The 23,640-nt window shown below is 54.9% G+C and overlaps 10 protein-coding genes across 10 annotated transcripts; 4 read left to right on the top strand and 6 right to left on the bottom strand.

Moving 5' to 3' along the window:
• Positions 1-249: 249 nt before the first annotated feature.
• sec31 (putative protein transport protein (SEC31)) lies at positions 250-4,907 on the bottom strand. Its single transcript, XM_040945284.1, has 7 exons — positions 4,445-4,907; positions 4,263-4,379; positions 4,092-4,197; positions 3,798-4,031; positions 907-3,745; positions 557-855; positions 250-503 (listed from the first exon to the last, which is right to left on the bottom strand). Exons 1-7 carry the CDS (start codon positions 4,651-4,653, stop codon positions 459-461), a joined length of 3,849 nt encoding a protein of 1,282 aa, XP_040798520.1. The 5' UTR covers positions 4,654-4,907; the 3' UTR covers positions 250-458.
• Positions 4,908-5,112: 205 nt separating this feature from the next.
• Positions 5,113-6,056, top strand: BO72DRAFT_409977 (RNA-binding protein). The gene is made up of 2 exons (XM_040942415.1): positions 5,113-5,609; positions 5,671-6,056. The coding sequence occupies exons 1-2, from the start codon at positions 5,289-5,291 to the stop codon at positions 5,809-5,811; spliced, it is 462 nt and encodes a 153-aa protein (XP_040798519.1). The 5' UTR covers positions 5,113-5,288; the 3' UTR covers positions 5,812-6,056.
• Positions 6,057-6,104: 48 nt separating this feature from the next.
• BO72DRAFT_470720 (uncharacterized protein) lies at positions 6,105-6,759 on the bottom strand (the record flags this gene model as incomplete). Its single annotated transcript, XM_040947047.1, has 4 exons — positions 6,105-6,204; positions 6,429-6,495; positions 6,588-6,603; positions 6,700-6,759. 4 exons carry the CDS (start codon positions 6,757-6,759, stop codon positions 6,105-6,107), a joined length of 243 nt encoding a protein of 80 aa, XP_040798518.1.
• A 457-nt stretch (positions 6,760-7,216) lies between these two features.
• On the top strand, positions 7,217-8,107 carry BO72DRAFT_450571 (cytochrome c oxidase subunit VIb). The gene is made up of 5 exons (XM_040945283.1): positions 7,217-7,319; positions 7,509-7,540; positions 7,613-7,694; positions 7,816-7,879; positions 7,946-8,107. Exons 1-5 carry the CDS (start codon positions 7,242-7,244, stop codon positions 7,975-7,977), a joined length of 288 nt encoding a protein of 95 aa, XP_040798517.1. The 5' UTR covers positions 7,217-7,241; the 3' UTR covers positions 7,978-8,107.
• Positions 8,108-9,259: 1,152 nt separating this feature from the next.
• BO72DRAFT_470717 (putative phenylalanyl-tRNA synthetase alpha subunit) lies at positions 9,260-12,955 on the bottom strand (the record flags this gene model as incomplete). Its single annotated transcript, XM_040947046.1, has 5 exons — positions 9,260-9,955; positions 10,053-10,151; positions 10,290-10,294; positions 10,388-10,530; positions 11,409-12,955. 5 exons carry the CDS (start codon positions 12,953-12,955, stop codon positions 9,260-9,262), a joined length of 2,490 nt encoding a protein of 829 aa, XP_040798516.1.
• Positions 12,956-13,851: 896 nt separating this feature from the next.
• On the bottom strand, positions 13,852-14,750 carry grpE (mitochondrial nucleotide exchange factor MGE1; the record flags this gene model as incomplete). Its single annotated transcript, XM_040947045.1, has 3 exons — positions 13,852-13,884; positions 13,946-14,374; positions 14,481-14,750. 3 exons carry the CDS (start codon positions 14,748-14,750, stop codon positions 13,852-13,854), a joined length of 732 nt encoding a protein of 243 aa, XP_040798515.1.
• Positions 14,751-15,290: 540 nt separating this feature from the next.
• On the top strand, positions 15,291-16,912 carry BO72DRAFT_198797 (alpha/beta hydrolase). Its single transcript, XM_040939582.1, has one exon. The coding sequence runs from the start codon at positions 15,579-15,581 to the stop codon at positions 16,548-16,550; it is 972 nt and encodes a 323-aa protein (XP_040798514.1). The 5' UTR covers positions 15,291-15,578; the 3' UTR covers positions 16,551-16,912.
• Positions 16,913-17,921: 1,009 nt separating this feature from the next.
• On the top strand, positions 17,922-19,560 carry cbpA (putative calcineurin binding protein; the record flags this gene model as incomplete). Its single annotated transcript, XM_040945282.1, has 1 exon — positions 17,922-19,560. A coding segment is annotated over exon 1 (946 nt), but the record flags the coding sequence as incomplete, so codon positions are not given.
• A 612-nt stretch (positions 19,561-20,172) lies between these two features.
• On the bottom strand, positions 20,173-21,457 carry BO72DRAFT_384430 (DNA-directed RNA polymerase II core subunit RPB3; the record flags this gene model as incomplete). The annotated part of the gene is made up of 3 exons (XM_040941552.1): positions 20,173-20,563; positions 20,698-21,266; positions 21,404-21,457. 3 exons carry the CDS (start codon positions 21,455-21,457, stop codon positions 20,173-20,175), a joined length of 1,014 nt encoding a protein of 337 aa, XP_040798512.1.
• Positions 21,458-22,321: 864 nt separating this feature from the next.
• BO72DRAFT_198748 (NUDIX hydrolase) lies at positions 22,322-23,215 on the bottom strand. The gene is made up of 2 exons (XM_040939581.1): positions 23,001-23,215; positions 22,322-22,860 (listed from the first exon to the last, which is right to left on the bottom strand). The coding sequence occupies exons 1-2, from the start codon at positions 23,050-23,052 to the stop codon at positions 22,433-22,435; spliced, it is 480 nt and encodes a 159-aa protein (XP_040798511.1). The 5' UTR covers positions 23,053-23,215; the 3' UTR covers positions 22,322-22,432.
• Positions 23,216-23,640: the final 425 nt, after the last annotated feature.

The raw sequence follows: 23,640 nt of genomic DNA, 5'->3' as shown, positions 1-23,640 counted from the left end.
GGGGGTCAGCGGGGGTTCCGGGGAGGATTGGGCGGCCTGGGTCGGAGTAGGGTTGGGGTTTTGTTTCAGGGGTTGAGTGGATACTGAAGGGGGAGGTTTCTTACCTGGTCGATGAGGTTAGAGCAGAAGTTGTACATAGAGAGTTTGATTGATGCCGTTGCGGTTATGGGGTTGTGGATATCACAACAGGTATCATACAATGCCAGCAACTAATCGCCTACACCACTACGCCACTACTTCAAGTGAATATAAAACAAGACATCTACCCTCTTTTACTTCTACTTAGGCCAGATCAACATAATATCAACATTAACAGCGGAATAATAAAGAAAAGCGACCCCATTGCCAGCCAAACCCTGCGTCGGCCGGCTCCAGAGGTCAAAAGTCCAGTACAGTCAAACAATTATAGAAAACTCTTGCCTTGTACATACAACTCATGATCGTCACATACACAACCTTCACGGCGTGGCTTTGCTCATGCTGATCAAACGCTTCACTCCAACCTAATGTCTCGATTAGCTTAGTACAAACAAGTTTGGTTACCAAGAAGACTTACCATCCAGTTACCGCACTCGTCCGTCCGGTTGGTCATGATGTTCACGTGGATTGCGCGCGCCGTCTCATAATCACGCGCCTGGATGGCGTGAGCAAGCTGCGCCATGTCCGCAACCGTGTTAGGCTTCAGCAGATCCTCATTGTTGAGATGGTCGAACAAAAGGTTCAGTCGCCGTTCCGCATCGTCGACCTGCGCCTTGAACGAAGACGGGGCCCTCGACTTCACTCTCTGCATGTCGGCCGACAGGATCTCGTACACGGGCATGGCATCGGCAGGGATGTGGGAGCGATCACCGGGGGCTGAGACCCATTAGTATTTCGTCCAACCTGAAAGAAACATGATCTACTTACGGTACTTGGGCGCCGCCGGGGCAGGCTTCTTCTGCGAAGAGGCCGTGCTGGGTCGGGATCCCGCGGCCTGGGGTGGGGGAGGCGCATGCTGCTGCATGGGTGGGGCAATGGGCGAAGGCGTGCTTGGGGCGTACTGGTTCGCTAATGATTGCATGACGGGCTGAGGGGCATACGGCGAGGCGGCGGCCTGCGGAGGGGGAGGAACGGGCGCCCGCGTCTGGAGCTGGGGGCTGGCGGCTTGAGCAGCCGGGCTCGGTGCGTACCGGTTTGTGGGGGGCGGCATCGTAGGAGGTGCATTGTAAGGCGAAGGTCCCCGAGGGATTGAAGCGGGCACGCCCATGGCCGAGGGGGGAGACTGAGGCAGGGAGGCATAGGGGTTGGCCGCAGGAGGAGGCATCGAGGAAGGCGTGGGAACGGCCGAGGGCGGCGACGTCACCCTAGGAGGAGGGGCGCCGCCCTTGGGCGGAGGAGGAACGGAGGGGGTCCGGCCGACAGGTGCTCCAACCGGGGGAGGAGGGCCTTGCGCGAGGGTAGGAGACTGGTTCGAGAACGGAGCGTTGATAGGCGCGGAAGCAGTGGCAGGAGTCGACCGACGGGGCGTAGGTGCTTTAGCGAATCCCTCGGGCAAGTCATTCCACGCAGGCAGGTTGGTGGCCGTGGTGTACGTGGTAATGGTGTTGGCCGGAGACTGGTTGGTCGCGCGTGGAGGCGGGGGCACAGTGCCGCCTAGAGGCTGAGCACCATAGGTAGGGGCCTGTGGCGGTTGATATCCGGCGGGAGTGTAGCCGCTGCCGGCGGTGGAGGGAGCGTACGGATTCGTAGGCTGGGCCGGTGCCGTCGGAGGAGCATAAGGGTTGACAGGAGCAGCAGTCGGGGGAGCATATGGGTTGGCGGCCGCAGCAGTCGGGGGGGCGTACGGATTCGAGGGAGCAGCGGCGGGAGCAGCAGGAGCATAAGGGCTGGGAACTGCAGCAGGCGCCGCAGGCGAGAAGGTTCTCGTGGGCTGGTATCCACCCAAAGCAGGCTGAGGAAGAGGCTTGTTGAGATTGGGCCTGGCTGCTGCGCTGGTCGCAGTCTGCGTCCGTTGAGGAGCGGCTTGTCTCGTTGCCAGGCGGATGCGGTTTCTGGCAATCTCGGCCTCAGGGTGCTTCTCGGGCACAAGATCGAGATACTTCTGTGCAACCTGTAGTCGTCCATGGGTAGCAACAACGTCGGCATACTCGATATACTTGTCGTACAGCGTGCTGAGCTTCCAATCCGACTCCTTGGTACGCTCGGTGTCCTCGAACTTGGTGACCTGGCGGAAAATCGTCACCTTCTCAATCAGGCTCTGCAGAGCACGGACGTGGATCGAGAAAGCAGAATCATCGGCAGAGGCCTCGATGGCCTTCTGCTCACGCTCCCGCAGCTCCTCAATCCAGATAGCAACAACCTTCTCCAACTTGGAACCGGCCAAGAAACAGAACGAGGCATCCTTGCGAAGGGCCTTGTCATCCGAGTTACGGAGCTCCTCCTCCAAGCGATCACCCAGAGCATCGCAGAGATCCGCGAACTCCTTCTCGTCGGCAAAAGTGCAAAGAGCTGCCATAACCTCCTTCCAATTGGACAAATCGGCGTTGTAGACAACATCCCAGAGATTCTTGCCCACAATAGATGCGAGCAAACGCACGTAGTTCGGGCTGTTGGTCTGCTTGGAGAAGTAGTGCTCCTGGGCCTTCTCAATGCATTTCTGACCTCCGCAGATAGCAATCATGAACGCGTCCGAGAGACGATCCTCCTTGAGTGCGACATCAAGGGCCTTCTCGAAGTCACCGAGGAGCAACGCTCTGGTAATGCCAGTGTCCGCTTCGGTCTCCTCTCCGTTGAAGATGTGGAAGGGGTTGTTGGTCTTGGCGCCCTTGGAAGCAGCCAGGTCAGACAGGAAGTTATCCGCGTCCGCGCTTGTGTCGAAGACGGATTGCAGACGGCGGTGCTTCTTGGCTCCCGACCCGCGGGATTCCTTGGGCTCCTCGCCGTTGACTTCCTCGTCGTCCTCCTTGTTCAGACCCAGCTTGGCTAAGCTATCAGCAGCCTCGTCAGCCTGATCCGCGAATCCGAGATACTCAACCAGACCCTTGCGAGGATCGGCCGAGATCAAGGCCTCGATAACCTTCCAGTCGGCCTTCTCCTCTTCACTGGTGGCGTTGGCAGCCCGAGTTTCGCAGATGTTGCGCAAATCACCCTCCTTGAGCGCGTTCTCAAAGGTCTCGGTCGACTTTCCAACCGCCTCATCAACCTCGAACGGGGTGATCTTGATTTTCGATGCACGCTGACCCTTCTCAACCAAGTTGACAGAGACGACTCTGCCTCCAAATCCAAAGGTTGCGCCACACGGCCGTTCCAGCCACTTGGGGGCCTTGGGCAGCGAGAAGCTGGAGACCTGGGGCTGAGTCTGGGCCTTGGCGAAGAAGTCCTCGCCATCGAGGGCCTGGTTCTGGTCGGCAATCGCCTGGGCAGTTTCGGTGCTGGTGTTCTGGATGGTCTGGATGGCGATCTTTCCGTCGAACGAAGCGGTGGCGAAGAAGTTGGGGTTGTGAGGGTTCCAGCGCGTCTGGAAAGTCCAGTTTGTGACTACGGGGAACTCTCCGTAGGCGTGACCGGTCTGGGGGTTCCAGCAGAGGGTGCGGTTATCTTTGCCGGACGAGAGGAGCAGATCGGGATCCTGGGCGCACCAGGAGAGCGACAAGACGCCAGATTCGTGGCCCCGGAGGGTTCTTTCCGGGGCGTGAGAGTTACGCAGATCCCAGACACAGATCAAGGGGTCCGACTCGAGCGGCGTGGCCGTGACAAGTTTCGTAGGCTGGTAGTGGTCAGCAAAGCAAACCCGCAGGCAGCCGCGGTAAGAAACTCACCTTCTCCGGGTCCCAGGCCACAGCACTGACGGCTTTCCGGCCCATGTTGTTCAGCGTCAAGCTCTCCTTCTTGGTCTTGACATCCCACACGGTGACGAAGCCGGCACTGCTGCCGGTGACCAGGATATGCGCGACCTTTTTGTTCCAATCCAAGCACTCGATGTCATCTGCGCGGGCGGCCGTGCCTCCGAGTCTAGAGGGGTTCGCAATGTCGTTCAGGTCGGAAATGTACAGCTAGTGGTGATCATGAGCTCCAACATCCATTGTTCAGACATGTATAAGGGGGCATTGTACCTCGCCCTTGGCACCACCGGTGGCCAGCAAGTTGGAGTGTTTGGGGTTGAACTGGAGAGCCTTGATAGCCCCTGAGTGTTTGTTGGTCCTCGAGATGACGGCATCACTGCCCGGGCGTCAGCCAATTGGACAAAACGACGACAACGCGATTGTAGGGATGACAGCACGAACCTGGATCCACTGAGCAACTTATCGGCATCCCACAGATCCAAAGATCCATTCTCCAAGGCACCCGCGATCACACCCCGGGAGCTGTCCTCGGAATCCGTCCATGCCAGGTCGTTGAAACTATTCGAGTAGTAGAGTTAGTGTTTGCCTATATTCCCAGAGCATTGGAAAGCTAGAAAGCGCACCCCGAGTCAGTGTCAATCTTCGCTACCGGCTGCAGCTCGCCGCTGGCCTCGTGGCGGCTCAGGTTGAGATCCCAGAGCTCCAGACACGTTTGATTGGAGAAGTCGACATCCACGGCGCCGGCGCGAGTACCCGTAGCAATCAATGGCGAAGCAGCTCCAGGAGACCAGGCAAAGGTGGCCGTCCGGGGAATTTCCCTCAGACGAACCATGGTGAAGGTGGAAAGGAGTGGCAGAGAAAGATGGAGGTATAGATTAGAAGGCGACGGAGCTGGCTATTGCGGGGGGGGAATTGTTGTTCTGGCCAGCAAATGAATGAATTGGATGCGGGGGGGGAAGAACTGAAAGACAAACGGTGGGGGTAGTGAGAATCCGAGTACCCAAGGTCGTGTAGATAGGAGTAAGAGAAAGAAAAAACTGAAATGGAAGAAAACCTCCCCTCTCTGACACAAGACACAAGAAGACAGGAGAAACCGAGGGGTGCAGGTTGCAGGTGAGAGTTGCCAAGTCGACTGGCGATTCGAGGCGTGACGGCAATCAACCAAGTGTCCTCCTCGGGGGGGCCGCTGCGACCGACCGGCCGACCCGCTTAACCACTTTGGACACTGCCCGGCATACCACGTGATTGATATCAGCCTCTCGCTCTGTCTCTGCCTCTCCGCGAAAGTCTGCGCCCACTCCGAAGATCGACCGGGCAAGGAAGCTTGACAACCAAGCTTGAATATCATTCTATCAGCTGGGCCCGTGCCCCCTAGAGCTCCCGTTTCAAGCAATCCGTGGTCTATCAAGCGAGTGCGGCTATTCACATTCAAAATTACCATCCTAACCGCCCCGCAAAGCCTCAACCATGAGTGAAAAGGCTCGTTTGAAGTGTACCATCTATGTGGGGGGTCTGGACCAGGCTGTGACGATGCACACGCTGGCGGAGGCATTTGTCCCCTTTGGCGAGGTCGTGGACATCACCCTGCCGAAACCCGACCTGCCAAACTCGAACGAATCCCACCGCGGCTTTGGATATGTGGAGTTCGACCTGCCCGAGGATGCGAAAGAGGCTATCGACAACATGGATGGCAGCGAGCTTTACGGACGTACAATCAAGGTCGCCGCCGCGAAACCGCAAAGGGAAAGCAATGAGGGGCTGGGCAGCAAGACAGCTATCTGGGAACAGGTACGCGGCCAATTGGGTATCACATTCCACGAATCTACGAGCTAATCGCGTTCCACTACAGGAGGGCTACTTGGCCAAATACGCAGTCAGCGAGGAAGATAGATTGGCCACAGAGCAGGCTCAAGCAGGCGCCAACGCAGAGACTGAAGACCCCATGCAAGGACTGGTAGAGATGGACGTTGCCGGCCCAAAGCCTGAATGAAATGCCCGGGACATCTCCTACACGCCACGCGGAGTGCATTGGCAGGGACACTACAGATATAAGGCCAGCCGTAATACTGCACGAGCACTGCATCAGAACCCTTCGATTTAAAGCCGTACTATATACACGCGCTGCAACCCTGAGCTTGAGATATGCCGAGCTTTTTTTTCGTCGGCATCCGCCGCGACACCATGCAATCTCCCTCTACCTCCCGTGGATAGTACAGATCGCCCTCAAAACAAAACAAGGAATCGCCCATTGCAATTTGGAATCAAAGTGTGATGGTACATTCTCTAGTGCTCACGGGACTCGGGGCTGTTGCGGTACAGACGGAGGGTCTTGTCGGTCATGAGCTTCTTGGAGCTGGAGTAGATGGCAGCACCGACAGCGACGCTGCAGGGAGAAGCGTTAGCGATGGCAAGTTCTGTGAGGGGGGCAAGGGAGTTGGTGAGGAGGGTTCAGAAGAAGGAAATAGATCATGTTCGACCCGTGTGATGTAACAAGTCAATTGAACCAGGAACTAAGCACATACCCCAAGACAACACCTGTAAAGTGACAGACACGATGATTAGCCTATCTGTAGACACTTTTGAATCATGTTGGCGCACGGGAAATACATACCAAGAGGGATCAACTCCGGGGGGATGCGCTTGAGGGTGCGCAGACGCTGGGAGATCGTGTGGGCTAGAGCTCTGTGTTAGTCCAATTCCGACTTCCAGAAATACACCGTTGCAAGCTTCTAGTCGGCAAGGGCGCATTGAGGGAAAGCTTCATACCGCTGTGGTTTTCCTTCTGCAACGTTCGTTAGCCATCATGCAACTGCCAAGCCCAATTTTTCCCGGCTCACATTCACGGGGGGGGGGAAAGGAAGGGAGAGAAGAAACTCACAGGAGCAGGAAAAGCGAAAGGCCGGGTGGCCTGCATGCGCATGATAGTGGTAGGATACATGGCGATTGTTTGTGGGGGGTGAAAGACCTGGCTGGAGGTGGGTTGGATGGGGGGATGGGGGAGAGGAGATGGGATGGGAGGCTTCGGATGTGGTGACGGAAGTTGAGCTCATTCGGGCCTTGTGGCTTGGCTGTGGTGTGGAATTGGATCACGAGTTCAGGTTTCCAACTGCGAGCCTGGATGACTCAGGCAGCAACTTGTTCAAACCACCTCAAGATGACGGATCGGGGTGTTTAGGAAAGGTAGGCGCATGAGTGGCTCGCTACAGTAGGCGGTCAAGGTTGAACTTGGGGCCCGGCTGTACTGCTTCACGGGATCATTCCACTCCACCAGCGCGCAAACCTCACCCCCATCTTTCTTTCTCCAAGCCCTCTCTCTCTTGCTTCCCTCCTCCTCCCCCTCCCCCCCTCTTCACCACCCACCCCTTTTCCTCTTCCTCAATTTTAGATCCATTTCCAGGCTCTGTCCTTAGAACCGTCACAATGGGTGCCATTCCTGAAGCCGATCCCGATGAGCCCCAGGAGACCAAGCCCTTCAAGTTCGTGACAGGTGAGCTCTCCCAAACCCGGATATTCCGACTTGTCTCCCGCATCCCCAATTGAGGTCAATTGCTAACTAGTATACAGCCGGTACGTTTCTCTCCAGGTTCTTCGTTGATCCGGTCGCTTATCGATGAACGAATACGGCGGGTTCTTCATCATTCGTGGTGGGAAAGCTGACTGACCAACGTCTTGATGTAACGATATACAGGCTATGACGCTCGCTTCCCCCAGCAGAACCAGTACGTGATAAGCCAATTCCCTTAGACTGTCCTCCACCTTTCGTCAAGCTTCATACTAATGCAATTGAATAGGACCAAGCACTGCTGGCAGAACTACGTCGACTACTACAAGTGTGTCAACGCCAAGGGCGAGGACTTCCGCCCATGCCGTCAGGTATATCAACCCCGTCGACATCCCCCTCGGCTACCAAACCCGCAACTGTCTACCAGCACCACCAGCACCACCATCACAGCGAACCTATCACAACCACCGCACTAACAATTTTGACTACCAGTTCTACCACGCTTTCCGCTCCCTCTGCCCCAAGGCCTGGACTGACCGGTGGGATACCCAGCGCGGTACGTACTCATCCCCCCTCTCTGCACCTTTAATCTTCAACAGCAAGTAACTAACCCCCCGACCAGAGGCTGGAAACTTCCCCGCTCGCCTGGAGTAGAATGCTAGAAAGCTAAACAAATCCATGTTTAAAGTTCTTTATGTGCTTTTGTTTTATTTTGGTCAAACAAATGTACTCTACTACCCTGATTCGGAGCCCAACCCCTCCCGAATTGAACAAACCAAGCGGGAAATGTTCTTTTTTTTCTTTTTCTTCCTTGCCTTTTCGTGGATCCAGAGCCTTTCACTTTCCTCGCATCTTCTCTAGGATAAATCAGAGGGGAAAGCTTCACGGACATAGAAAGGACGCGTAGTGTGCAAACCCGAGAGAATGTGAACGAGTTCCGCACCTGTATATGGATCTAATCAATCAGCACATGTGCCTCGAGTATCTGTCGATAGAAGTAGCATGATCAAAATGACGATCTCACCCACGGGACTCCGTACCCAGTCGCCCGTGGCCGATATCAGATCCGGCGGACATCATACGATCCGATCTCCCCTCCAGCCTCGCGAGTCAATCGCTTCTGTACATTACATCTTATACTCCAATAGAGTGCTTTGTCACATGCTCTTCAACATGTTCTCACCTAGAGATTTCCTCCCTAGTGAAACGACATCCTGCAACAGGAATTGACCCCGAGCACCTACTGGAGTTCCTTAGCTTTCCGGGCTAGTAAGCTTCAATGCCTCATGTTATTCCAGCAACAGTCCAGGCTGAATACAAAGCTATCTCCATGAATGCATACCTGTTAAGTTCTACACCCCCAAAATTAACTGCAATCCACAACTTGCAATCTGAAGTCTCTATGTGTCTATTGTAGATTTCATGTCTAGTCTATCTGTTCTCAAATGACGAATGTCACACTCTCACTCACTCACTCACACAATCCAACCAAGCAGTAAACAGAACCCCTTCTCCCTCCCGCATGTTTCTGGTCTCATCTCCATCTAATCAGGGGGTGGAAGTGAGGAAGCGATAGATGTGAAGGGGGGGTTACTCAAAGCCACCCCACCGAGGAAGGTGTTGTCTCACTCCACTCGGCCATCTGCAAGCACAAGTCCAGCACCAAAGAAAGAGAGAGAGAGAAAGCGATATTATGTACAAGCGATATGCCCGCAGGAGAAATGAACACAAGAATACAAAACTTTTAGCCACCCAAAAAAATCACAATGCTTCGCCAAAACCCCAACATTGAACAAGATGAAGAAGGATACTATGCTAGAAAGATATCCTAGCAGAGAATGTATCGTGGATATCAAAGCGGTGTATAGACAGTTCCCAGACATAACAGGGAAAAAGAGAAGACGACAACCGACAAAAAAAAGAGAGGAAGCGGAAATCACCGCTTCTCCTCGGATTCGATCCCCTTCACCCACCGGTAGAGCTTCTTGTGCTCCTCCAGGAAGATGAAGGTGGCGATCGTGTGCGGACCCAGCCGGATGAAGCTGGGCACCCAGCCGCGGAAGGCCCAGGCGTAGCCCTCCTTGCGGGTGATCTCGCGCAGCAGGGCGGGGATGCTCTGGCCGTGGCCGTGGCTGGCGGTCATGACGCGGGTCTTGATCACGTCGACGGGGCTGCAGACGGTGGTGGCGACGAAGCCGGCCATGAACGAGGCGGCGAAGTGCGTGCCCAGGTTGTCCGACATGCCGATGCGCTCGATGCACAGCTTCTTGAAGGTGTCGTACGAGGCCAGCTGCGAGGCGGTCATCAGCACCGCGCGCGTCGAGTTCGGCCACACCCCGCGGAACAGGCTGGCGGCGCCCTCGGTGCGCGTCATCTCCACCAGCCCGTGGAAGGCGTGGCGGTAGTTGCGGCGTTGCGCCGGCGGCAGGGCCGCGTCCGACTGCATGCGCACGTTCAGCACGTCCGCCGGGTTGCCGGTCCAGCCGCCGATGAAGCCCGAGGCGCACGCGATCCCGATCAGCGTGAAGAAACTAGGCGTCGACCCGGGCGTCGTGAAATAGTTCTTGAGTTCCTCGTAGATGCCGAACCGCGTCGTCGAGTAGGTCACCTGGCGCAGAAGCGCGGCTGATAACTATAACGCCCCCACCCCCGGAAATCAGCCAATTTGTCCCCGATAACCCTTCTTCCAGGCTACCCAAAGCCATGGCCAGAGGAGAAGAAAAACGTACCCCGCTATACAAGCCCCGAACACCATCGGTCTTAATCACATGTCCAAACGTTCCCACCATGGAGGTGGGCGCCCCAGGCCCGCGAGTTTGCAATCGAACCTAACAAAGTTTCCAAAATCTTTTGTTAGTACACCGGGAATACCTCAATTGAGTGTTGGCGATAACACAGCCCGAAACCGCAGACGAAACACATAAGCCAGGCAAAAGTGAAAAATAGTAATGGAGGGCAAATTTTACCTTGACTATAAGTCACCACCAAAAAAAAGTCAGTCACACAGCGTCATCATTCATAGAATTCAACACCGCCACCAGAGCGCCAAAAGAAAAAAACTTACCAAGGTCCAAAGGGTGTGTGACGGCCGCCGCAAAGCAAGAGGCCGAACCACCAAACCAAAAAGGATAATGGATCTTCTTTGCAGGCACCGGAGCGGCAGCCGCTTGAGGAGGCTGTTGGGGGGAAGCCTCCAGCTTCGCACTGCTGACCATCGTGGACATTCCGCGAGGGCGATATGAAAGAAAAGAAAAAGAGAGGGGAGATTTTGGGAGAGTAGTTAGTCAAAGGAAGGAGGAAGGAGAAACTGGAGAAACTGGAGAGAGGTTCTGCTGCTGCTTCTTCCTCTTCTTAATAATAATACCAGGAGTAATCCGGTACAGAGACAATACGAGAAGAGATTCGGGCTTCAGATCAACTCTCCGAATTCCAGGGTTGTTCGGCTGCACTAACCGATCTCGGCCGTGGCACACCAATCATGTTCTCGGTTTAGACGTCGGTCCAGCGGGCCACTAGGCGGTAAGACCGGCCCTCGGTGTTTCCTCGCCCACTGCAGTACAACAATACAGAGTACAGAGGACTATGGAGCAGAAGAGGAGATGATGGGCTGGTCGGAATGACAGGATATCACCGAGAAAGACGGAGGATGAACACATTGCCCAGACTGTTCATGTTGTATGTTGTAAGAAACACAAAGGCAAACCGAGCCAGCAACCAATTCCCTCACGAATGCAGCCGTCCCCTTCCATGTCTCTACCCGGCTGTGCTGTACTGCGCCGTACTGTGCTGCAATCGATCTGCTACGTCACAATGCATGCCTCCCCTGCAGGCAGTCCGATCCAACCACTAAGCAGCAGCAAAAACACCAAACAAATGTAGTTGGGTGCTATCATGGGATCCTTAGCCGGGAATTACAAGTATGTTCATGAGGAAAGAGGTCACATCTTTTGTTGTCTTACAAGCCAAGATCTTACATACACACTATCATACATACACGCATCTGTTGCCTTGCCGTCATCAGGCATCCAACCTATACACATTACGGAGAAAACACCCCCTATCCTGGTAAATCGAACGACGACTACCGCAGCTCAACCCCCAGCTGACTAACGAGCTCTTGGCGCAATTTATCGTGTAGATCATTGGTCTCTGCGTTGGTGAGCGTGCGCTCCAGACTCCGGTAGTTGATGCGGTAGCACATGCTCTTGCGCTTGGTCTTGGGGTGCGTGAACTCGTCCACCAGACGCACATCCTCCACCAGATCGCCCGCAACCCCGCGGACCAGCTCCATGATATCATTCTCGTGCACGGGCACGGCGCCGCCCGCCGCACTGCCGCCACTAGCCGCCCCCGGGGGCAACCAGAAGGCCACATCCTTGTAGCAGGCGGGGTACTTGGAGAAGGGCTTGAAGCGGGTGATCTGCCCGGCCTTGAACTGCGACAAGAAGCGCTTGTCCCGCGACCAGAAGAGCCGGATGTCAGGGATATTGAACAGGAGCATGGCGATGCGCTCCAGGCCGATCCCGAACGCCCATCCCATGCGGTCCGGCACGTCCGAATTGTTCAACAGCTCCTGCTTGATGACACCGCAGCCCAGCACCTCCAGCCAGTCCCCCTGCCAGAACACCTCCAGCTCCCAGGAAGGGCTCGTGAAGGGGAAGTAGGCCTCGACCCAGCGGACCTTCAGGGGCTCGGTTTCCTCCTCCGCGCCCGCCGCGGCCTTGCTCGCCTCCGTGAAGATCTTGATGACCATGCGCTCCAGCGACCGCTTGAGGTGCGCGGCGACCTGCTCGACCTCCTCGACACTGTGGAACTCGGCCTGCAGCGGGTTGCGCTGCGGGTGCACGGTGGGGTTGGGGTCCTCGACGACGACGTCGTGGGCCGGGATGCGCTCGACATCCGCGCGGATCCGCGCCGCCGTCGCGCCGGCATGCCGCAGCGGCTCCTGCTCGGGCCGCTTCCACAGCATCGCCCCCTCCATCTGGTGGAAGACCGGGTAGTGGCTGCGGTCGATGGCATCCCTCCGATACACGTCCGCGACCACGGTGTAGCCCACCTCCTCCGGGCGGGTGCGCTCGTTGCGGCTGATCTGCTGGAAGTACGCCTGCTGGTGGGCGCTCGTGTGCGTGCGGAGCACCAGCTTCTCGCTGAGGTAGTAGGTGTCGGTGCGGCTGCGGCCCGGGTGGTCCGCGGGGAACCCCAGCACATCGAAATTCTCGGCCGTCGTCACGACGGGGTTCTCCTCAGTGTAGTTGCCGTACGTCGGCCGCGGGAACTGGCTCTCGATCAACTGCCGCGTGATGGCCAGCGGGTGGTTCTCGTCCAGGTATAGCCGGCGGCCGACGTGCGAGAGGATGGTATCGGTGACGTTGGTCCATTCGTCGCGCTCGAATGATTGCACCTCGGCTGCCACGGGCTGCGCTGCAGAGCCACCAGCGATGGGGCCCTTAGTGACATCGGTGGGTTTCTCGTTCGTCCGGCGAACGGCCGTGAAGCTCCATTCGCGGCGCGGGATGGTTGACGGCGCCGGGAGGTGCGAGAGCGGGATCCGTAGGCTCCTCCCAGAAGAATAATTGATGGCCCACCTGCTGCTGCTGGCGCGCAGAGCCCGGCCAGTGGCGAGTAAGCGCATCTCTAGAGTAGATGCAACGGGGCTGCACCGGAAACTGAGCCAGTGCGTCGTTGTCGCCGGTTTAGTGTTTCTCTCGCTGCGTTTTAGATCGCAGTGTACAAAACATGCCGGGGCGGGAGAACCACGGCCCGAGCGGATCCCCCCAAAATCATCCGGTTGTTCTACGTTGTGCAGGTTGATGATCGGGGTTCAGTGAAACTCAATTGACTGATCATCTCAATTCGATTTATTGAAAACCATGGGATGAAAAGCAGTCTGGGCATAAAATAGAAGCGGTCGTTTCTGCAATACAACCCAGCCGTGCCAGGTCTTCTACAATGATATTATCAGCTACGCATTTCCGAAGAATCAACATGCCTGTCATAACGTCTTTGGTGTATTCGGCCAAAAGACTGTCTATTAGACTTCATAAGTACCCTGCATTGCCTTGACGGCAAGAGGGCGATGCAAAAAGTCATAACATGATCAGATGCCCTGCAGGCATAACCCACACCCGTTTCAATGCCAGTCCCAGCGTGATAAGATCACTTTTCCAGAGAAAAGAAGAAAAAAAGACACCGACCATTGCGTGTAATATACATAATAGGGAGGAGAGAGTCGAGAAAGAACGCCAATCCAAAAGAAATCAGATCATTGACAAATGCACCGGGAGAAAGCTCATGCGACACCAGTCGCAAAGTAAACGGTGTATCATACACATGCGTTCGTAGATAGAAAGAAAGCGACAATCGCCGGATCATATTTTTCCGGCGGCATGCTCGGTTGGATAAACCATCGCATCAGATTTAGGGTGAAACATCCCATCGCGGCGGAAAGAGATGTGGTATATTGTACAGATTGAATGGGGGAGGGAATGGTTGGAAATTGCGATGGTATTCGGAGGATCATGGGTAGGTTTAGTTGTTCTTGACAACACCGACCTTAGCAGCCTGTAGAAGAAAATACATTAGCATCCCTGTTTGAGATAAATCCTTGCTGGAGATCACATACTCTAAGGACACGGCCATTCAGACGGAAACCCTTGCTCTGAACAAACATGATCTCGCCGTCCTCTCTGCCCTCGGCCTTGGTCATGAAGACGGCCTCGTGGACGTTGGGGTCGAACTTCTGGGCCGCCCCGTCCTCAGCGGGAGCGCTGGGGTCGAACTGCTCGAGACCGTGCTTCTTCAAGGTGCCCATCAAGACGTTCTGAGTCATCTTCAAGCCTGAAACAAGGTCCAACAGGTCCTTGTTGGCCTCGGTGGGGGCGGCCTCAAGCTTCTCCTTGGGGACAGCCAGCATAGCACGGTCGAAGTTATCGATACTCTCGAGAAGGTCCTGAGCGAAGCGCTGGATGGCGAAGTTGCGAGAGTTGTCCATGTCCCGCTTGGTGCGCTCCTGGAGGTTGATGAAGTCTGCCTTGGAACGAAGGTATTGGTCCTGTGAGGTATTAGACCAGGTGTTCTCGGCATGTCAAAGCTCTTCGGTGTAACGAGATATCCATTGTAACTCATGATATCCGCCCGGCAGCATAGGTGGCAATTACCTTCAGACCAACAATCTCCTTCTTCTTCTCCTCAAGCTCTTTGCGGCAAGCATCCTCGCCCTCCTGCGACTCCGCGGCACCGTTCTGCTCGCCGTTTTCGGCCTTGTTCTCCGTCGAATAGAGGCGGGCGGCAGACTGGGGGATCAAGGGACGAGCGAACTGAGGAAGCTGGGGCTGTTGCGCGGTGCGGCGGACAGCTGAGGTAGCTGGTGTCGAGCGGACGGAAAGCAGGGACCGCTGGGCCTGTCTGAGGAAGGTTCTTTGGAACATGTTGAGCAAAGGGATATGACAGATGAATGCTTCGGTGGATGGAAAGAATGGAAGCTGGAGCTCAAGCAAAATTGAGGTGGTTAAGTATGAACGAGATCGGCGATAGTGATCGAAAAAGCAGAAGTTTCGCCCGTGCCGGCGTCACCTGACTGTCTTGAGCAGCGATATCCGGATCAACATGCGGGCCGACAATCGGCTCCCATCGGTTAGTTGGTGATCGATCTATAGGAGGGCGCGGAGGGCGCAGAGGCATTCATCACTCACTACCCGTGACGCTACTTGCTACTACTACCTACTAGGTAGTGAATCTCCTACCTAGCTGGAGGCCATTCGATTACTTTCGCTGGCGCAGTACATAATTATATTGTCATACTTTTCCGATGCGTCCAATCGTCGTGACTCGGAAAAAGAGACCTCCAGTGACGTAAGGTTTTGGCTTGAAGCATAATTGAATTCGTCGAGGCACCCTGCTTCGATTGAATGCCTGCCGAGTGTTGCCCGTGGCCACGATGATGCATATGACAATCACTACCTTGTTTTAGCGGCAAGCAAGCTATCAGTTGACCGAGGATTGCCTGAGTCAGTTTAGTTCGAATGGTTTAGACGCAGAGACAAGTGGGCGGCGTGAAACTTCGATTCCTCAAAAGAGCTGGGTGCTGCTTGTTATTTGCCCCCTCCTCCCCGCCAGCAGCAAGTTATTCCTGACCCGGTGGTACAGTCCCCCGGTATATAATTCCGGGTCGAACCCGCGCAAGTAGCTGTCAAAAGGTTCGTCTTTCATTTTTCCGTGACTGCAATTGTCGTTCCCATCTCAAGCGTTCCTCCACAATGCCCTTAGAACTGGACCCCGCATTTGCCGAGGCTGCGGACCCTCTCCTGCAGATATTGGCCGCCAGCCCAAAGCACGAATTGCATGATATCCACGCTCGCCGGATAGGTATCACCGCCCTGTATGATTCCGTGTTCGCGGTATTGCCCTATGCTCGGGGTGTAGAACGGACGGTTCATCAAGTCCGGTCCCATGACGGATGGACCATTTCCGTCAAACGCTACTATAAGAAGAACAATTCGTCTCCTGCGTCTTCTGGACGTGGCCCAGCAATCTTCCACGTGCATGGAGGGGGCATGATTCAGGGCACGGTTGATCTCTTCGACAAGGCGCTCGCCCTGCAAGTCGAAAAGAGCAACATTCCGATCTTCTCGGTAGATTATCGGCTGGCACCCGAGTGTCCGCATCCAACACCACTTGAGGACTGCTATGCTGGGTTAGCGTGGCTCCATCGGCAGGGAGCCCAATTCAGGGTAGACAACAGCCGCATTTGTCTCATGGGGGAGAGCGCCGGGGGAGGCCTTGTTGCGGGCATTGCCATGCTGGCTCGGGATCGGGGCTTATCCCCGCCTCTAGCGAAGCAGGCTCTTTTTTACCCTATGTTAGATGACAAGAATACTGTCCCGAATCCTGCGCTGGAGCCTTTCACCACGTGGACTTACGATGACAATCTCACTGGCTGGACTGCCCTGTTGGGACAAGATATCGGGACGGACAATGTCTCGCCATACGCTGCGCCTGCCCGAGCCACCAACCTGGAAGGCCTGCCGCCAACGTACATCGACGTAGGCGCGCTGGACATCTTTCGTGACGAAGCTATCGCCTTCGCGGCGAAGATCGCAGCTGTCAATGTCGATTTGGAATTGCATGTGTACCCGGGCCTGCCTCACATTTTCGAGATCTATGCCCCAGACTGTGAACCCTCTCAGAGGGCCGTCGAAAATCGATTCAAGTTCATTACCAGCCTATAATTCGGCATACAGGGACTTTGGTGGCATGTTTTATGTCACTGAGAACCGAGTCGCTTGACCAGACCGATCAGAATCGATGGCGACTATGGCGTGTGTTGTGGGTACGATCAATCGAGCGATGTGGAACTGACTAGAATGGTGTTTGGGTTGGCTGTCGAGAGAGTGCGTCATTCGGAAGAGCGGAGTGGCTGAGGGCCAGATGCAATACAAGATGGTCAGAGCTTCCGGCTAAGCCATGAGGGTGTATGTACTGGATATCAGTCCAACACGGCTACTGTAGGCAGAACAAAATTGTACGTATGTGCTAGGACAAATGATTGAGGTCACTCGAGCGACTGATGTCAGTTGTAGAAGTGCACCCGAAGGTATAAGCCTTGTGCAGGCGACGCAGGTAGACGCATGGTTTGCGAGGCACTGTCGTCAGCCCCCATGTTGGTCATGATTTCCAGTGTCACAAAGTGTAGATAAGGTTGGTTAGACTATAGTTCAGTGCGGCCTAAAATGTAGAGGCTCTGTTGAAGGTGACATTAGGCGTGACTTGACTGGTGAGGCTTGGAATGCGGCAGCATGCATGCATGCATGAACAATCCCTAGAGCGGGAGACACTCTTTGTCACCACGGAGCCAAGCTCGAAATCTTGCCTGCCTGGAGGACTTGGACACTGCAGTGGTAATATCGGCTGCTTGTGGAGTGGTCCCCGGGGGCGGAGCATCAGCCGCTGCGGATGGCAGGCTGGCTGCTTGCTGGTTGTAGAGTATGTGGAGAAGGCGACCATCCCGTGGAACGCTGTCTGTCCCGATTCAGTTGCATTGTGATATCTGTAAAGCAGAAAGTAGAGCTCAGATTGACAGCATGTGACAGTCAATTAGACTGCTCCGACTTATCGTACATGTTCTCTGCCCGATCTCCGGGGTTGGTTGCAGGATTCAGTCCAGGATTCACCTCCAGGATGATCTGCAGCAAGGAGAACACATATGCAACATCGTCATCACAGCAACTGATGCTCTGATGGGAGGAATCGAAGGTGGCAACCAGAAGCGGTGCAAGTCTCGTCTCCTCTTCAGCCACACGGGTTCGGCGAGACCGTGGCGAGGATTGGAAATGCATGCGGAGCCGATCGCCAGGAACAGATCCAGATCCAGAAGGGCCGTCCGAGAAGAGTTACTGTAGTTGTGCACATGTCGTGTAAGTTAGACTAGACTAGAGTTAGAATAGGAGAGTCGCAATCCAAGCAGGCAGTGCAAGTTGCGAGGGGAGTTGCGGGCATCTCCACTCTCCGTTCTTTGCGTGTGTTGCTGCGCCTCGCCCGGCAAAGCGACGGAGGCGGACGAGGAACAACCCCAACAATTGGAACAATTACTGGGGACTCGCTATAAAAGAAGCGCTCAGCACGCATGCAGACAGACTCTTCATCCTGACTGGCACAACCACTGGAAAATTCTCTGAAGCAGTCTCCAATCAGAGTTGAACGAGGGAACAAGGTTGCTTACGAGTTACTGTACTCTTTTCTTTGCTCGTTTCCACTAAGCGCCTGCTGCTCTTCTTATCTCTCCGAGTGGCAATCAACCCGTCTCCGAGGTCTCGTCTCTATATCAACCACCTCTCCTCCTCTCAATACACCCATTCAACCACAATCACCACCACCACAACCACAACCACAACCACAACCACAACCACAAAAACCATAGAACCACATTCCAAAATGAACTACACCACCCCACCCCAATCCCTAAGCTCCTCCCCATCACCATCATCAACGACAACAACAAAACCAACCACCCGACCAACGCTCTCCCTCGACCTCAGCAACCTCCCCGCCCTAAGCCAACCAACAACCCCCACCAACACCCTGATCATCACCGACCTGAACGACCTGCACCTCTTCGACCCCCCGTCCCTAACCGCCCTGCGCAACACCCTGAACCACCTCGCCCCGCTCAACTCCTTCTCCCCGCTGCCCTCCCTCCGCCGCCTCCTCTGCTCCTTCCACACCGACAGCGACGCCCTGTACATCCGCAAACTGCTCTCGTCGGCCTCACCCACCGAGAACCCCCTGAAAGCCCACACCGCCACCCACTCGACCAAGACCCTCCTCAACCCGAAGGTCTACTTCGGCGAGCCCACCCCGTTGCAAACGGGCCACGACGCCCGCCCCAAACTCCTCGCCGCCCCGCAGGTCGACAAGCTCTTCTTCATCAGCCCGCCGCCCTCCCCGCCCCACGGCTGGGTCATGCGCCCCGAGGATCCCCCCAACAAGGAAGTCCACGCCAGCGATCTCGCCAACGCGCTGGCCAAACTCAACACGGAGATGACTCTCACTGAAGCCTCCACAGCAGCGCCGGAAACTCCCGTGTCCGCCATCTCGGACAAGCTGCCGCGCACCGGGAGCTGGCCCGCGACCACCACCACCGCTACCCGCCGCAGCCGCAGCAGTACCCTGATCTACCACCCCGAAGACCACGGGGGCAGTCCCGGCTTGCCCGCCGTGATGGTCGAGGATACGAGCGAGATCGGCTCATTGGTGGATGATTTGGATGGCGATGAGGATGTCGAGATGTTGAGCTATAGTCCCCTCGACGAGGAGGAGACGGGGGGGATGTCCGTCAAGCGCATGCCGCCGAAGACGGCGCGGCCGCCGGTCGAGTTGATGTGAATTTTTTTTTTTGGGCGCTTGCATTCGTCGCTGCGATTGTTTCTTTTGGGATCCATTATTTTTTGGTTGTGAAGAGAGAGAGAAAGAGAGAGGTGAACAGGTTGCTTGGATATATTTGCTCATCATGAACGGTGTTGGGGATGGGGATTTGGCGTTTGACACAAATTTGGGATAATCGCTTTTCTTTCTACGGGATTTTGCGCATGATGGGCGTAACATACGCATTGTACATAACATACCACTTGCATTGGGGTTGCGAACACTTTTTGGTATTATCTGGGGCTTGTTTATTATTTTCATCGTTCGTTTAATATCTCCCACAGAATGGTGTTAATATCATCTTATCTATCTCCAGTATTTGCTTTCCGCCTGTAGCCATCTATGATGCTCGTACACATTCTTAGCCGCACAATTTGATCACTCAAAAAAGCTACGCCTGATAGCGGACCTAGTGGTTGGTTGGATATCTGTTCATTTGGATTTGTATGTGATGTGGTGTTCTTATGTAAATATGTGTTTGATAGAGTCAGAGAGACAAGATATGAAAAGAAAGCAAAGCGACAAAACACCCCCGTTGCACGCCCTGACCATAGAAGAAATTTCTTTTGATAGCACGAAATGGGAAAAGAGATGATGAACAATCAAATAGAAATAGAAATTCCCCGAGGTGAGCAGAAATACCCGTGATGAACTCCGTTCGCATGCTGGAAATAGTATCAGAAAAGATTGGTGAGGATATGATGTTGGTGGTTGGGTTTCTTTGAGCTGGATTGGGACCAAATGTGGTCAGGTCCGGGTTGTTGGTCTAGGAGAAGAGGTAGTGATGACGATGAATTGGTTGGAGTGACCGAGAGTCAAAATCCCGCTGACCGAAGACAACCTGCTGGGTAGACGCAGCTGCTCCCGGGAAGTGGCCCAGACTGACAGCAGAGCAAGACCGCCCTTTCATCTCACATCATCTCACCTCACCTAAAACCCATAGCCACCGCCGTAGGGCGTGACGCCGTAGGGCGTGGCAGCACTGGCTCCCCACGCACTGGCACCGCCACTGGCATAGGCCGTGAACCCGCCATCGATGCCCTCTGGCGGCTCGTAGGCATCCGGGCTGCGCATCATATCGTCGTCCTCACCACCCATCATGCCGTTACGGTCCGCACCACCATCACCCGAGCCAGACAACGACGAGATGACCGAGGCCAACTTGCGCTGCAGCACAATGATACTCTGCTGAATGATCATATCCGGGTCAATCATGCCGATACTCTCGACATCGATATAGAAATTGTTCGGCTGAGCGTCGTAATCGAAGGGCTGATCCGGAGGGTTAGCGTGTTCCCATGCCGAGTTCTGAGAAATAGGCCTGTCCGACAACGGCAAAAGTAGAATGATTAGCCAGGATCTTCTTCCTCTTACCATCTCTTTTGCAGAGGATCTATTATCCATCGTCCTTCTTCGAGACGAATACCCCAGCAGGAAGGGACAGGGAAAACATACCACTCCTTCGCCGCATCCTCCTCATACCAGTAATCCACATGCCGCAGGTTATTGTGCGGATCGTACTCGAAGCCCACCGCGGCGGTCGGCGCCCACTTGGCATGCTCCTTGGCGATGCCCTTCTTCGCGATGCACGTCATCTTCAGCTCCTGGCCGCGCCGCAGTTTGCAGATCAGGGGGCCCTTGCCCTCGGGGTCCGTGATCACCGGGTTGCCCACCCACTCGTTGGCCCGCTCGCCGCTGACGGCCAGGTCCCGCGCGTAGACGCGCATGATCTCGTCGCTCGTGCAGCGCGCGTGCAGGGTCAGCGTCACGCTGCAGCGGGAGCAGCGGTCGTCGCATTCGCAGTCGCGCGTGTACTCGACGTCCTGGTCGCAGTTCTTGGAGTTGAGCGGGATCAGTCCCAGGCGGTGGGCCAGGAACTCGTCCGGGAGGACCGAGGTGTTCTTCTCGACTTCCACCAGGTCGATCGCCATCGTGGGGATCTCGGCGAGCATGGTGCGGCGAATCGAATTGGCGAAGGCTAGGTCGACGGAGCTGAGTTTGAAGTCCACGCGGTAGGGCTCGGCCTGTGGTGTGATGGTCAGTCATTTTGGGGATGAAAAGGGTTGGTAGGCGAGCTTCTTTGAGAGGGGGGGGGGAAGGGTGTTGCTTTGTGATGTGAGGTGATAGTGATGTTGATGGATGGCGACTGGATGTTGCTCACCTCGCGGACGGTCACTTGGGGCCCGGTGGGCTCAATGTCCATTTCGTAGTCCATGGTGATGATTATATGTCTGTTGGCGATGAGGCCCAGAGTGATGGCCACAAACGCCGTAAGAGTTATGGTTCAGTGGGGAGGAGGTTGATCTGGAGATGGCCGCGATGAGGCAATCAATTCGAGAGAGACTTGGGAGAACTGAAAGGCGGAAGCTGAGATGCGCTTGACCCGATCGGGTAATCTTCCCCTGCAGCCTGGAGAGACCTCCGCGATGTGTGGATGATGGGATGGCACGTGAAGGCACGCTGGTTATCTAGCCATGAGATACTTTGCTCACTACACTAATTTATGTTTATTATTCATTTATGAGCTGTTTCAGTGGTCATCTGAATCAATTCTGAGGTGGTAGTGACCCTCCATGCAACACCACCTTGCATCATTAGTTTATTTCCAAAGACTTCTATAGATACACACTCAGACGAAAAATCAAACAGCTATTATTGTATGTGAGCCCCTGCTGGGCGGACTTTATAGATGTGAAGTGCCCTGAGCGCACAGGTCTCAATCACGAGCAAGATGATATTGGTATCCAAAAGAGAAAGCCAACTCCAAGCAAAGGATCCCATCCCAGACCATGTCTCGATGACAGTAACTTTTTGCCCCATCCGTCAGCAACACGGCCGTACTCCTCTAACAATCTATACTGGCGCTTGCTCGTGAAATCTATAAGGGTGTGAAAACAATAGCAAGGACGGATCGAATGGACAAGATAGGCCATATTCGCGCATCTCAGAAAATGATGTTCGCAAGTCATGCGCAGAAGCCACCAGCTGTCATCCGATCGAGTTCAGAGAGAGAAAAAAAAGGGAAATGAAAGAAGAGATTATAAAAACCCAAAAGCATTACAGCCAACCGGGGGTAGGAAGGTCCAAGCCAATCAATGCAAGTAAAAAAGAAAACAGCTTTTCCTTGGCTAGATCATTTCAGGTCGTCATGGAAGCTTGAAGCTTCTTTGCGGAAAACAAAAAGCCAACGCTACCGCCGCATGGAGCTGCGATTGAGCGCTTCCAGCAGCTCGGGTCTGCTGGCCAGAGCATCGGCAGCCTGCTTATAGGTAACCCATTGCCGTTTTCGCTTGTGCATCTCGGGCCACTGTTCCTCTTCGCGGTCCACGGTCACCTCGAAGAACTGGTAGGACGCCTTGGGTGCTGTGGTTGACAATAAAGACGAGGGGCGCATGTCGGGTATTTGCCCCAAGTCCTTATGCACCGTACATATTACCCCGGCCTCTTCCCAGGCCTCTCTGCAAGCGGCTTGTTGGGGGCTGTTCTCGTCCGTCTCCCAACCGCCTTTAGGAAGGACCCAGCCGCCGCGCCCTGCGGACTGAATCATCAAGACCAAAGTCTTGTCCGCGGACAACGGCACGACACCGGCCACGAGCCGTTCGCCTTTCGGACCGTACCCTAGAAGCACAGACAGCATTAGCCGGGTTGCGCGAAATCATAGGCGGCAAACGCGCAGGGAAATGTATTCATAGGCAGAAAAAAGAGTACCAAGAAATAATTGTAAAAGGGTCAACGTGCCTCCAGGGTTGATTACTCACGTTGGTTTTTGCGTCCCACGCGGGACTCCATTGAACGAGGTTGTTCCGTCATGACGGACCAACTGTAACTATAGGATGGAAAGAAAGATGAGGGACTTCTAGACCACTCCACACAAGAAGTCTATATAGTGGCGAGAGGGGGTGGGCGACTGTAATAGGTCGTTCTTGGGCTTCACGCGACACTCGTGTCAAAGAAGGAAGAGACTCGATGCGACTGGGGAGAGACAACGACCAATGACACTGACTTGGGACGACCTGTCAGTGCTGGAAGTGCTGGAAGTGACGCAGGACACTTCGAACAGTAGAAGTAACAAAAAAAGAGGTCCAGCCTGGTGTACGAGAGCTGGCGAACAACCTCTCGGTCGAGTTTCTTTTCCTAAACGCGAAGAAGCAGAAAAAGCGAAGCGGGTCGAAGGGAAGGGCGGGATTTTTTTTCTTGCGAGGGCAAAGAAGAAAAAAAAAAGAGTTTAGAAGAGAGAATCAGGAAGATCAGGTATCCCCGTTCACTCCCGCAACGGACGGGAACGTCGAAGAGGATGAGTGAAGACAAAAGCACATCATAATCGGAGGGACAGCGAAGAAATAAGGAAAGGCGGATTTAGGAGGGAAAGTGGACGGAGGGAACGGAGGGAACGGAGGC

The sequence above is a fragment of the Aspergillus fijiensis genome, assembly GCF_003184825.1.
Source record: "Aspergillus fijiensis CBS 313.89 unplaced genomic scaffold BO72scaffold_47, whole genome shotgun sequence".
Classification (NCBI taxonomy): Eukaryota; Fungi; Ascomycota; class Eurotiomycetes; order Eurotiales; family Aspergillaceae; genus Aspergillus; species Aspergillus fijiensis.
The sequence above is the reverse complement of the archived record's forward strand: the minus strand, read 5'-3'. Positions and strand labels throughout refer to the sequence as shown.

Coding starts and splice junctions, on each gene's coding strand:
- BO72DRAFT_198797 (XM_040939582.1), top strand. CDS start 15,579: ATGCCCTTAGAACTGGACCCCGCATTTGCCGAGGCTGCGGACCCTCTC.
- BO72DRAFT_450571 (XM_040945283.1), top strand. CDS start 7,242: ATGGGTGCCATTCCTGAAGCCGATCCCGATGAGCCCCAGGAGACCAAG. Junction 7,695..7,815: donor ACTTCCGCCCATGCCGTCAG/GTATATCAACCC, acceptor TTTGACTACCAG/TTCTACCACGCTTTCCGCTC. Junction 7,880..7,945: donor CCGGTGGGATACCCAGCGCG/GTACGTACTCAT, acceptor CCCCCCGACCAG/AGGCTGGAAACTTCCCCGCT.
- sec31 (XM_040945284.1), bottom strand. CDS start 4,653: ATGGTTCGTCTGAGGGAAATTCCCCGGACGGCCACCTTTGCCTGGTCT. Junction 4,380..4,444: donor AAGATTGACACTGACTCGGG/GTGCGCTTTCTA, acceptor CTACTCGAATAG/TTTCAACGACCTGGCATGGA. Junction 4,198..4,262: donor AAGTTGCTCAGTGGATCCAG/GTTCGTGCTGTC, acceptor ACGCCCGGGCAG/TGATGCCGTCATCTCGAGGA.
- BO72DRAFT_409977 (XM_040942415.1), top strand. CDS start 5,289: ATGAGTGAAAAGGCTCGTTTGAAGTGTACCATCTATGTGGGGGGTCTG. Junction 5,610..5,670: donor AGACAGCTATCTGGGAACAG/GTACGCGGCCAA, acceptor GTTCCACTACAG/GAGGGCTACTTGGCCAAATA.
- BO72DRAFT_198748 (XM_040939581.1), bottom strand. CDS start 23,052: ATGACGGAACAACCTCGTTCAATGGAGTCCCGCGTGGGACGCAAAAAC. Junction 22,861..23,000: donor CGTGGGACGCAAAAACCAAC/GTGAGTAATCAA, acceptor CTGTGCTTCTAG/GGTACGGTCCGAAAGGCGAA.